The sequence below is a fragment of the Anarhichas minor genome, unplaced genomic scaffold (genome assembly GCF_050575085.1).
Source record: "Anarhichas minor isolate MPS153535 unplaced genomic scaffold, ASM5057508v1 ptg000004l, whole genome shotgun sequence".
NCBI classification, from domain to species: Eukaryota; Metazoa; Chordata; class Actinopteri; order Perciformes; family Anarhichadidae; genus Anarhichas; species Anarhichas minor.
The window spans coordinates 13,231,437-13,244,515 of NW_027466450.1; the positions used below are offsets into that span (position 1 = coordinate 13,231,437).

Sequence of the window (13,079 nt, forward strand, 5' to 3'; positions counted from 1 at the left end):
ATGCACAACATGACATTAGAGGACTGAAAGTAAAGACGTCTACACACCGGAATGCACCGAAAGTCTTGAACAGAACACGTCCAAAAGCTGAAATCATGTCACGTCACAGATCCCAGCACCGCACCCCAAATCATCACATCAACTGCAGCGATTAGGTTGGCTTTTCATGCTGATCACAAGTGGACAAATAGCAAATCACAGGAGACCGTTTGGTCAGAAGAAAACCCTTCTCCGAAAGCCAGAATCAGAGAGCCCGCCACTGCACAGCGACTGATTGGTTAAAGCCAGAGCAATGGCGAGGTTCAGTGTTTGATCGTACCTACCTGGTCTGCCTCCAGACAAGACCAATATGTCCTCAGTACATTTTAATACTGGAACACACAGGGGGAACATGGCAGGTTTATAACAGAGGAGGGAGCACACATATTTACATGTACATTTGCTTGTTCATTCACACACAAAAACTGCATTCAAAGATTTACTCTTTCCTGCCATCCATGGTCACAGCAAAACAGGGTCAGTGGATAAGCCATTTCAACCCACTCTCGTGGCATTAGACCATGAAAGAAACACACCTAGCTATCCACCCACTTCTTTCAGCACCCCACAGGGATCAGTCAGTCTGCTCCAACCATGCATGACCTGGTCTTGTTGCCCTCATCAGTGAGCACTGTAGTAAGCTGCCACTGGCATGACGGATTATAATTGGCATTTAACTTAAAAACATCCATCCAACCTTGAAAACATCCGGTCTCTCCAATCTCCCAAATGTGCATTCACTTATTTTAACAAATAAGGTGAGCTGAAGATAAAAGAAATTGGCAGAAAGAAGTAACTCTGAACTCGGGTACCAACCTCCTCTTTTCTCCTCCAGGACTCCTGGGTAGAGCTTCGATTTCCATCGGTGCACAGGCAGCAGCAGCAGCCACCGGGCTGACCACGGGCACTGCTGACCAGGCACTTCTACTGGGAGTAGCCTGGAGGCGCAAAGAGAGAAAATATGGTCGGCACAGATAGATGAGATTGGCTGCAATCTCTCCATCATTAAACCTTATTGTCGTTGTCAATGCATTGTAATATTCTCAGCTGTATCTAGTCATATAAATGAACTACTTCTTTTCTATGTGAAAACAGTAACCATTACTGATCCTTCCCTGTAGTTTGATTCTTACGTGTCATTGTCTAACTCCGTTTTCTTTTCCTGTATAATGGAGGGACTCAAACACACAGCAGTTCTGCTCCTCACCTTGTTGCCTTTGCTGGAGCTGACTCCGTTGCCCGAGGAAAGAAGTCTGAGCAAAGAAAGAAATTGAAGTAATTATCAAAAAAACAAATAGCAAACACCTTGAACTAAACTGGTTGTCTGTGTCGTCTGAACACTTAAGGACACTAAAGAAATAAACCAGGGACTCTTAAAGTCTCCCATAATGCTTCTCACAGAGCACGTCGCTCGTGTTAATTTGGCTGAGCAGCCACCACGGGTGGCAAATTACACAGAAGTCTTCAGGCTGCGACAGATGAACCACATTCTGGGGCAATGGAGTTGTACAATTTAGTCAAACTTATGACACAATTTTTCATTATGTTCTTTTCAAAGTTGTCCATTAGCCAATTTGCAAATCCCCATCTTTATACAAGGCGTTAATGCGGCGTCCTTTCAGCACAGCTTTAAATATTGCAAATACTTTGTCTGAGCTGTCACAGTCTGGGACTGTCCAATGAGGGGTGATGAAAAGTCACAGGAACAATAATCATCACAATGCTTTGAGTCAACTGGTCCCATGACAGATTAAAACTACCACTGACATCATGTATTTAGCCTGCACACACATCCCCATAACAAAAAGCTACTTCTGCAACCAGAGTACAAGTCAAGGCTTATTATGGTGGAACTGAGAGAATTAAGAGAGTGCGAGTCACAGCACTTCAAGCTACGGTACTTGAGAACTCAAAGTTACGTAAAAACAAGACATTTACAGTGCAAGCCTTTCCATCGTTGTCATTTATCAAACAGGATCACGCAGCAGCGGTGCTTACGACAATTGGGAAATTATATAAAATGTCACCCTAAAAACGAAAGGCGAGATAAAAGTAATTGAATCAGGCAAAGGACACAATCATATGTTTAAATATCAGTGTACTCACTCCTGATGATGGAACGCTCCTGTAAAAACACAACGAACAGACAGTTAGTGTTGAGTTCAGATAGATCCTAAAATACAGAAATATGGGTCTGTGCATGTTTACATCACGCAAGATATTTCCATTTCTGCATGCATTCCTCATGTGTATATACTATGTACTATGTAATGTATTTTAAGTTGTGGTATTGATTGTTATGTGTTTAGGCAGTATATACACATGTGCTGTGAGAGAGAGTTGTCCTCGCCTCTGTTCTGCATGGTTCTTCTGGAGTAACGTCGACTGGGCCTTCTCTCGAAGGAGGCGGACCGCCTGGCTTTATTGGCCTTGGTTGTCTGATACTCTGTCTTTCCACTGGCCACAAAAACACAAAAAATACATTTTACACATGCAAGGACTTCTGTTTGCTCCCAGACGGATCAACGCAGGCCAAACCATGAAATACAAAAAGAGACATTTCCTAATGATTCTTGTGTAAATCAAAAGTCACAGCGGTGACCCCTGCTGAACTCTGGACTCATCCAAGCGATAACCTTCTATTAACAACAAACCCTGTAACCTCTGTGTAAAACCAACAATACTGCCAGTGCTTATCCAACTGGGTAATGTTTAAACACACACAGAAGGGAACTGGCTGGCTGCTGCGGCATGTTGACATTGAGTGCCTGTCTAAAGTATCTGTGTGTACTCACATGTCCAGAGAATGATACTGTGCACCAAACTAGGACTATCTCTGTTTGTATGTTCAAACAGATCGTACAGAAACAAACACACAGCTTTCTAAATGTGTGGCAACCCCCCCCCCCCCCAAGTCTTCTTGTTAAGCAAGCCCAGCTGCAACTGTTCTCAGCATTCTCATTTCTCTTTCAGATAGAAGTCACTCACTGGAGGACTCATTCGGAGAACACCAGATTTATTTGGTACAGATCAACAGAAAGACACTCTTTAAAAGTCTAAGTGAACAGTTTGATACTCAATTTACTAGAATTGCTTGTAAAACTTCTGTGCAAAGTTGTTCTTGATTCAATTTATAACACGACTTAGGAAAACAAGTTGGCGTCCCCAGTGAGGATTTTGGTGTGTTGTTTTAAAAGGGGCTTCAAGTCTGCCAAGAAAAAGGTGCCTCATTGAAAAGCATGTTAACCAGTACATTGGTCCGTTACCTGTATCTGAAGCGGGATCCCATGCGTATGAATCCAGAGCTCGCAGAGTTCTTCTGAACCGGCCCTCTCAGCCTAAAGAAAGCGTGGTGCTCCACAGCACACTTCCAGAGGTGCTTACAGGCCTTGGGGTGGTCCATCCGGAAGACAAAGGTGTGCTCCTGTTCTTTGCCCTGGGGAGGAGAGGCGCGAGGTTAGATTTGGGCGATTCAGAGGAGAGGACAAGTTCACAGTACGGGGACATACAACATTTACTTTGCATAATGGATACCTCCAGTCAGAGTAACCATGGCACAGCATTAGTTCCTCACCAGTAATACGTGATCTTTTGAAACTCCTGCAGTCCTAGCAAATATATTTTCAGTAAAACAAAGCTCATGTGCTAGCTGTTGCTTGTGGAAGGAGACTGATATGTGAAGGATGGATGGCTGCACTACAGTGTACAATGTGCCAACAAACCAAGATCGAAATAGACTGTGAACATGTTTCGATGTGTGATTGCTGACTGACTGCTTTTTGGTCTTAGGTCTGCATCGTTTGTTATTGCTCGACTGACCTCCGGGTCTGGAAAGTGAAGACAATATCTTTCTAATGGCCAGCAGGGGGCGACTCCTCTGGTTGCAAAAAGAAGTCTCATTGTATAGAAGTCTATGAGAAGATGACCGCTCACTTGATTTATTAGTTTCAAGTCTTCTTCAATACAGCATGATGTTCATTTCGTAAACTATGGTCCATTAAGAGTAAAATAGACGATAAAGCAGGGTATGCTTTAGGGGCGGGGCTAAAAACGGCATAATCTTAAGAGTGATTTTCCAACTAGCCACCTGTTTTACGAAATTTAGAAACAATGGGATGCGACTGTTTCGCTTCCTCAATCCACTGTTCCAGAGGGCATACGCAATTTACTCTCAAACTATGTGCAACAATTTTCAATGCAATGATCCTGACAAGACTCAGAGCCAGCCTTCTCTATTTTGGGTTCATCTCCGATGCTCCTGCTATGTGTGTGTGTGAGACAAACAAGCATCTCGATAAGAGAGCTGAGAATTATAGTACATACTGTAAATGCCTGTGGCGAAAAGACTAGCATGCTGCATATAACTGTTTAGGACAGAGATTTGTGTGTGTGTGTGTGTGTGTAGGAGTTGGAGAATGGTGCATACCAGAAATACCAGAGCGGGCAGGCTTCTTTATTAACCTCACTCAGACCTCCAGGATGGACACAAACAGGCTCTCCTTCTCTCTCATGTACACTAGCCTCTGGGTAGTACAATACTAAGCCTTGTTTCATTTTGACTTGGAACCAGCCTCTTTTTGGGGCTCAGGCTCTGCTTCTAACAAAAGCTTTAAGAGCAATACTCATTGTTTGACCATTTCTTTTATGGGACGCAAAAAACCAATACATCTTGCCTGGTTTGTAAATAATTTTGTCTTCGTTCTGTCAGTAAATGGCAGCGTTGTTATTACTTCATGATGATATTTGGTAAAATGTTGAGATTTACCTTAAAGTGCAAAGTGGTTTAATTCTTTCCTATTTTGTAAGAGGACAGACGCGATAGGATCAGTTGTTTATATATTATATGTGAATATGTCATTCACAAGCCGACACCTGCATGAAGTGTTATGATACCACCAATAACTAACTAATAATTAACAATGAACTGGTAATACACTGCGGTGTGGTATTGCTTTGTCCTTGCAACAGGAGCAAAGTGTGGCAGGTGCAGTACATTCTTTACAGTCAGAGTTCTGAGATCGGGTCATTGATAAACTGTTAACAAGAGGGATTACTATGAGAGGCTGAATGCATGTTGTGCATTTTCAACATTCCACTGTATGGCAGGAATCCGAGTGTGTGTGTGCTCATGTTCACCTGGTCATCATCCTCCACTACCACAAGCGTCAGTTTGCTCTTCTTAAAATCCAGACAAGTGATCTTGGGCCTACAGCACACACACACACACACACACACACACACACACACACACACACACACACACACACACACACACACACACACACACACACACACACACACACACACACACACACACACACACACACACACACACACACACACACACACACACACACACACACACACACACACACACACAGAGGGAAGAACACTGAAAACTCGAAGATGTTTCTATAAAGCATTGAAGCAAATATTTCAGTAAATTGTGACTTAACCAAACATACCAGAAGAAGAGCCCGATCTTGGTTTCTCCTTCAAACACCAGAACTCCAGTGGGTGTCAAACCCAGACTGTACTCATTACCATCTCTTGCCTGCATAGCAGATATAGAATAAAAGACGGTAAAGAAGAGACAGCAAAAGAGGTAAGATTATGAATTTTTTCACATAATTATATGCACATTCTCGCCAATTTCTAGTCAGGGTATACGGGTCATGCTCGTGAGAAAGAGTGTGTGTCAGTTACCTTGACCATATGCATGTCCACCCCATACATCTCTAGCCACTTGGCTTTGTTCAGGTAGTTAATTTCAGCCTGAGCTGGCATCTGACCTCTGACAGAACGGAGGGAAAGAATGAAGGAGGTGAAACAGAAAGAAATGTCTGCATGATCAAAAACATAACTGCAGCTCCAAGCCAAACAGAAGGCCGGCATACAGTCTACAGACTGCAGTGCATCCTTTTATTATTATGATAAGATATCTTACCTGCACTCCTTCCATTTGTTGTATACCTCTAGCTCCACGTCCTCCGTCTGGTTGGGGATGAAGCGAAATTCTGACACCAGGTCCCGATGATGTTCTAATGGGTCGCAATCACCTAGCTCAGCTGAAAACACACAGGCGTGCACACTTATCAGTTCCCACTGTGAGCAACATAGCTTCACAAGATGCATTACATTGAGGCGCTGTGGTTGTGGGCTGCACGAGACTGTACAGACGTATCTAACACTAACTGGTAATTCAGTGTACAATAAAGTGAAGACTAACAACATTCTTGAAATAATACTTTTGTGTTCACAACCCCTGGAGGTGTCTAATACTGTGGTAGTAGGTCATCCTAATGTACAGTATAATAAACAAACCCTCCCTCAATGTCCCCGCACACACAAATGACTGATGGGTATCTGATCTCTCTCTGGGCAAGAGGTCATAGATTTTAAATCGGGTGAAAAAAAGAGACGAAGGCCAGAAAAAACATAAATCCTCACCAGATAAAAATGAGAATAGTGTTGAAAAGAGGATAAGGTAGAAAAAAAGGAAAATCTCATCTCTGGTACTGTGGTGTACAGAAATAGGACTGAGACTGAAAAGCCTTGGTTCTGATTGCATTTGGGTAGATAGGAGCAATTAGGACCTCACTGTTTAGCTAGTCCAGCTGTGAGGATAGCCTCAGGATATCGAGAAGAGAAAAGATTATTTTACTCTATTCCTATCCCATCAATTGTCAGCGGACCAAAACATAGTTTTGAATCAGGGAAAATGAAGGGAGGAAGCTCAACCGAAGGAAAGAGAGAAGGCAGAAAGGGTGCTGGATTAGGGGGCCTCCGGAGAGGATGGAGCACTAATGAGCTGGCATTTACCCCACAGTGACTGTGTGTGTGTGTGTGTGTGTGTGTGTGTGTGTGTGTGTGTGTGTGTGTTCAAGAGTTTGTGCACGCAACCCCATTCAATAAACGTCTCTAATGATTCACACTTTGTTCCTCTGAAGCAGCACTCTTTCCATTGCTCTTGGAGTCAAATGCTGCATTTCCAACGATTACAAACAGTATTAATGTGTAGTTTAAAAAGGTATGGGCTCTTTACTGTTCAACATGTGGTAGAAGACCACTTTCTGCTCCATCAGTACATAATTAAATGTACTGCATGTAGCTATGGAATGGACACCAGGATGGCTTATTTTAAACTTTAAAGAGAAACCCAAATATATCTTTCCCCAAAAACATCCTTCAGCTTCTCCTGTTGGCATCTGTAGCAGTTATCCACATCAGCTCAGCTAACGCAGAGGAGCAACGGCTCGATTCTGAAGTTCTTCTTAACGTAGTATTGGGAACATCACTTCTCAGCCACATGTGTCTGCCATCTAATTCTTTCCGCCGTTACCCGAAGCTACGCCACTCCCTGTTTCGCAGTCGTATTGTAGTGGAGGGCTTTCTCTGGCTTCAGAGCCCCATGGCAGCTATGGTTCCAGGAGGGTCCGTCAAAGAGGACGGTGATTCACGAAGACAGCCATGACTGCTTCAAAAAGATCTGGGGAAACTCTTGTGGAACAAGGACACAGGTCCACTCCAGCGGCTGGGCTTGAGAGTACATGGCTCTGGTGAGCACCTTATTGAGACACAGCTCAACTGAGATGTGGGGTCATTACTTTATGGGTTCAACCGGTTTAAAGTAAGTAAGTGTCGGGGTTTCGGTGCAATGTCTGTTGGGCATGTGTCGAGGTTGAAACAGATTCCAGCTATGTGGACAAACAGAAAGTAGATCCTGGGATAGGGACTTAGTCGCTGCAGATTGTAAAAATGCCAAGCTTCTTGGTATGCGAGTGTACCGTGCTCCAGCTTAAAGCTGACAAATGCTTGTGTGACTCACACCACTCTAACTGGTATAAGCACATGCTGGATATTTTGCTACACAGGCCTTTTGGGACTCTGTGCTGTGAACACAGTACATCTCTCAACTCTCCAAAAAGGAGTGTGCACGGCAAAACACAAAATAATGGCAGCCATTACAAAGGTGATCCCAATTAAAGACAGAGCTGGAGAGAATCCTGGATACCTGCTGTGCTTACCCTGTAGCGAGGAAGCAGCCAACTCCACCACCGTGTCAAACGGGCATTCTAGCCTGAAAGTACAGACATGGTAAGAGTCAGCAACATCAATGAAGCTAAAACACGGCCATAGGGCATTACAATTCCCTTATGATCTTCACTGAGGCCCACTGGTCCTATTATTAATCAGCCAAACAATTCAAAAACTGTTCCTTTGTAGTAGAACCTTACACTCACAGTATTCCCAGTCCACTTACTGACTACAGTGAATAATTAACTTCTGTTCCCCAACATGTAATCCTGTATTCCTCTAATACACACTGATGAACGGATGAAGAAAGGCAATACAGTGCATTGTCTTGGTGAACTGATTTAAAAGTTAGTTGTGTGAAATAACTGGTTGTGTGGACTGGAGAACCACTACGAGTGTGCTGCTAAAACATGCAACTGACATGCTGCTGCCAGGTCTGTTTAATGGTGTGGCAAGTTAACGATCTCTTCGTCCGTCCGTCTTTCTCACTGGACATTTATTTAGAGAACAATAACACGAAGTTCTGTGCATCGTTCTTCATTAAGATGGACGGCAGTCAAAGGGTTAAAACACAGGCAATGACTTACTTGCCACTGAGGATGTCTTGCTTTAACTGTAACACAAATAAGTATCTGAAAGAAAAACAAAACAATGCAGTGAGATATGGTGGTGAAATGTGAATTTGAAGTTACCCTGTAGGAACCCTACATTTCTGATTTTTGTATATAAACAAACAGCACTTCACTTCATTGTTATTTTTAGCTCTCTCTCTCTCCACACACGCAAGTAAGCAACCTACTTGTAAAGCAATCTGTTAGAGCAGAAGACACAACACTGACTTTCTTTGAGGTGTATGAGATTAACAGCTTCACAAAATAAACAATCTCAAATCACCCATCTCACCTCATTTTTAAAATGCGAGTTAAAAAGAAAGCAAGACGATGAGTTCAAGTGTTTGTGGCTCAACTCACCTGGTGAGCTCCTCGTGCAGGTTGTTCGGTTCTGAAGAGTAAAACTTAACTCTCAGGTGAAGGCAGTATGGCGGGCCAACTAAAAGACAGCCGAGTAAATATCATGGACGTTAATGCGATAACATAAATACCAGGGTGACATTTAGTTTTAATAAACTGTCTTAAAGACCAGATGCACAACATTCATTTACATTCAAACAAACTGTTTTATTTTAAAAATAATTTAGCTAAACACAGCTTGAAGTTTTGATACATAGCAAGTATGCATGCATGTTTGTGGAGGTATACTTACTTTTCACTTGTTTTTTGATACTTTTTGTAACATCGAGCCAGTGCTGAAACAACATGAAGGTGATGACATCGTTAGAAACACAGCAGTGTCAGCTCTATAGAGATGAGGTTAGGTGTCATAAAAAAATCAATACCAACGGCAATGTGAACTCACAAGTATAATCAACTATTATACTTGCTTTTATTCAATTTACAAGCATTACATATTTATATATACGCAACTGAATGAATGAACAAAAGCTAAGTGGTGAGTTACGTTCATGAAAAGTTGAATTCTGGGAGTTCCTTTGTCAAAATGCAACACAGACAAAATGACATAAACACACAACCTTGTGCTCGTCTTTGTGAGGATACGTAATGACATAATGCATTACCTAGCTAGCCCCTAACCAATGTCAACGAAGTGCCTGACCCCAACACTCACCCTAACCTAAACCTCATTCTAACCCGAACCCTAAACCAAGTCTGAACTCTCAAACAGGCCTTTGAAGGTCTGTCTCAATGTGTGGACTCAAATTGGTCCTCACAAAGACAGCTGTACCAGTCCCCACACACACACACACACACACACACACACACACACACACACTAAAGTCAGTGTTCTGTGCTGTAATTCTTCTTGGACGTTCAGGCTCTATGAGGCATGAAAAATGTCAAGGAGAGGCGGTAGTGGTGGTGTTTGTGTGTCTGCACGTAAAGAGAGATAACAGAGGGACTCGCAGCACTCTTTAGTCTCCTCTCCCCCACATTCCTTATCACAGCCCCCCCCCCACACACACTCTCTCTCTCCCTCTCTCTCTCTCTCTCACACCCTTTTGACTCTCTACCTCCGCCCCTCTCCTCGGTGCCGCTTCCTTCAGTTACATCCTCACGCTTTGCCTCCTTCCATGGCCTTCACAGTGCATCAGCGTGAAGGAACAGGGTCACTGGCAGACCAGAGCTGACAAGAGTCCCATAACCAATCCCTTTAGCCCATTCACTGGGAGGGGAAGTCCCTGCCTACAGCCTTCCTTCAAACGGGCGAATGGTGATCTAGACTGAAATCTTAAGTCTGGATGGGAACAGCAGCTGAGAAGACTGCCCGAAATGGTGAAATGTACAACGACAGTTGGATACAACTCTGATTAGTTCAGTACAGTAAATATTGTGATGAAAGAGACATCTTGAAACATGGTTACACAAACAAATTAGGCGACACACAGTATGGCAAAGATGCAAAAACATAAAAAAGCAAGCAGTTCAGAGAGAGAGAGAGATTATTGTGCATCTCCATTCTTACCGGCACTTGTGCTGAGTCCATGAAGCGCAGTCCGAAGTAGTCTTTCTCTACGATGTCCAGATGGTACATGATCTGGTCAAACAGCTCCTCACCTTTTGCTTTTTTCTGATCAGGGAAACACACACACAAATATCTGAGTGAAAGACTGCCTCATGTAGGATCACAAGTTATAAACTAGTGATTAAACTCTTCAAGATTCAGAAAACCGGACCGCAACATCAGTGCAGATCCATCACATCCTGGACTTGACCGGTTTTAACTTATCCCCTCTGGTAGACACTAAAGACCACCGTACGGCAACACAACCAGACACAGGAACAGTTTCATTCTGCAGACTGTCAATCTGATGAAGAGTTAAATGTCTCATAGAGAGTCAATAACCCTCCAACACCAAAATATCCATTGCTGCCAGAGATGCAAAAGAAAAAAGTCAAATTCTTTGTATGTGCACACATACTTGGCAAATAAATGTGATTCTGTTTCGGATTTGTCTGAAGAAGTTTAAAACACCGAAAGATCAGTTCTTTACTCTGGCCTAAAAAGAATGGTTGTTTCTCTTTTTTGTACCAAATATTATTCTGAGCGGTTCTTGCTTTAAGTGTACATGCGATATGAGAAAATATTAACCTAAAAGTACTCGTAAAGTAAGTTTTAACAGGTGTTGCCCTTTCTGACAAGGCCGTACCAGTTACTGCCTGTGTTCCGTCTGGGATATCTCTCCCTCACATGTGCACTCACTCACTCTCTCTCTCTCGCTCTCTCTCACACACACACACACAGGGACTGAAGTGCCCCAGACAGCGAGGAGCTGAGGGAAGGTGGGGTGGCTGGACACGTCATGTGATCATCTGGCTCTGTGGGCGCTTCACTGCGCCAGGAAAAGATCAGGCCATCGAACATCGGGTTGCAGCTGCACTTCACTTTTCACTTTAAATCAATAAATTCTTAATCCAAAATTTGTTCTCCCACTAAAAATGAGTCTTCATTTCCTTTCATGTGTGTAAACATCAAAAGCTTGTCAGGGCGACAGCATCCAGAATGCATCGTTTCTTTGAGCAATCGTGTAAATATCGACATCGCGTTGCAACAAAGGAATCAGGGCAACCATGACATTCACGTGACTGGCTTGATTAGTTGCCCTAACCATTGCAACAACTAGACACTGTAACTCTTGTCACTAGGTCAACAATAACAATGTTATAATATGGTTGTTTTTCCAAACGAACACCGCTTCCTACATGATTGAGATCGCTTCACTGAGCTTCAATGCACGGTGATGTTCTTGGCAACAGGAAGCTAGCACGTCTTTTCCTTCTGCAGCAATAGTTCCATCAGCAACTCTTAAGATATATAAAAAAAGAAACATGCCAGAATTGCATGAGGTAAGGAGAGGGGCGAGGGTGCTCCAAAGGTTTCTCTGTGTGTCCTACAGACGCACACATTCTCCCCCCCACACTAAGAGATCTCCTGGGCAGCTCAGGGGGGCTATGGCCCCATGCTAGCTGGCCCCATGCTAGCTGGCATAGTTGACAAGGCATACAGTACCCAGGGAGAGAGAGAGTACAAAGGGCTCATTGTGCATGTGTGCTGCACCCAAGGCCTTGTTATACTGCCTGCGGTATTGTTCGGCTGTTTGCAGTCTTTCTGCCTGCCTGTGAGCATCCAGCTCTGTGTCTCGGTTACATTGAGGTATTTAGCCGACGCTCTCATCTACTGCAATTTACAAGTCCGCTAAAACCAGCCAGTGTAGTAATGCAGCCATTAGAAACGGACAAAAACACAGTGTATAGAGTAGGAGGAGGACTAGGGCACTTTAAGAAGGAAAACCGTGTGGTTTGGATTTCATTTATAGTATGTCAAAAAATGAGAATAACACACCTTCACCTATCATTTCGGGCCAATTGTTTACCCATTACACTGCAAGAGATAAGATTAAAGAAAAGATTACATTTGTCCTCAATGATCATCAATTCACATGCCGATGTTAAAGAATTGATAAGGTATCTAAACACGGCTGCACAGTCACCCAAGCCAAAGTCGCTCAACCACTGCAAAGTCAACCTGCAGTGCCCTCAAGACGACACACAGTCACACACAGTCACACACAGTCACACACAGTCACACACGATAACATCGAGTAGATGCTGATTTGGTAGATTCTAGATTTCTGGATAATGTAAACGTATAGATGAAAATGTAACCTAAATATTTGCGTAGACTAAACTATTTTCAGATAGGACAAATTAAAACCAGTCCAATCAGTTTACTTAAATGCTTTAAGAATGTTGTTTTGTTGCATGTCATTCCCAACTTGCCAACGATGTACTAACAGCAACAGAATGACCCGTTTTGTGTAAAAGTAAAAGAAGCTTGCATGTGGTTAACTTTTGCTCTGAGCTTTAAATCTACAACGAGAGAAAAGGAAGTTGGAGGAGGTGACAGGGTGGGTGGCAGTGGAGAGG

At 43.2% G+C, this 13,079-nt stretch overlaps 1 protein-coding gene across 3 annotated transcripts in view; it reads right to left on the reverse strand.

Annotated features, from left to right (window-relative positions):
- The window catches only part of epb41l5 (erythrocyte membrane protein band 4.1 like 5), a 31,042-nt gene that overhangs the window by 12,022 nt on the left and 5,941 nt on the right, over window positions 1-13,079 (reverse strand). For all 3 annotated transcript variants that reach the window (XM_076109724.1, XM_076109730.1, XM_076109717.1), the window contains exons 4-17: window positions 10,618-10,722; window positions 9,340-9,382; window positions 9,048-9,126; window positions 8,664-8,708; window positions 8,067-8,119; window positions 5,987-6,107; window positions 5,746-5,833; window positions 5,505-5,593; window positions 5,176-5,245; window positions 3,306-3,475; window positions 2,390-2,496; window positions 2,146-2,164; window positions 1,247-1,292; window positions 856-977 (exon numbers count right to left, since the gene is read on the reverse strand). In XM_076109724.1, the coding sequence (XP_075965839.1) occupies window positions 856-977; window positions 1,247-1,292; window positions 2,146-2,164; window positions 2,390-2,496; window positions 3,306-3,475; window positions 5,176-5,245; window positions 5,505-5,593; window positions 5,746-5,833; window positions 5,987-6,107; window positions 8,067-8,119; window positions 8,664-8,708; window positions 9,048-9,126; window positions 9,340-9,382; window positions 10,618-10,722 (1,157 nt within the window). The remainder of the gene's footprint in view (window positions 1-855; window positions 978-1,246; window positions 1,293-2,145; window positions 2,165-2,389; window positions 2,497-3,305; window positions 3,476-5,175; window positions 5,246-5,504; window positions 5,594-5,745; window positions 5,834-5,986; window positions 6,108-8,066; window positions 8,120-8,663; window positions 8,709-9,047; window positions 9,127-9,339; window positions 9,383-10,617; window positions 10,723-13,079) is intronic.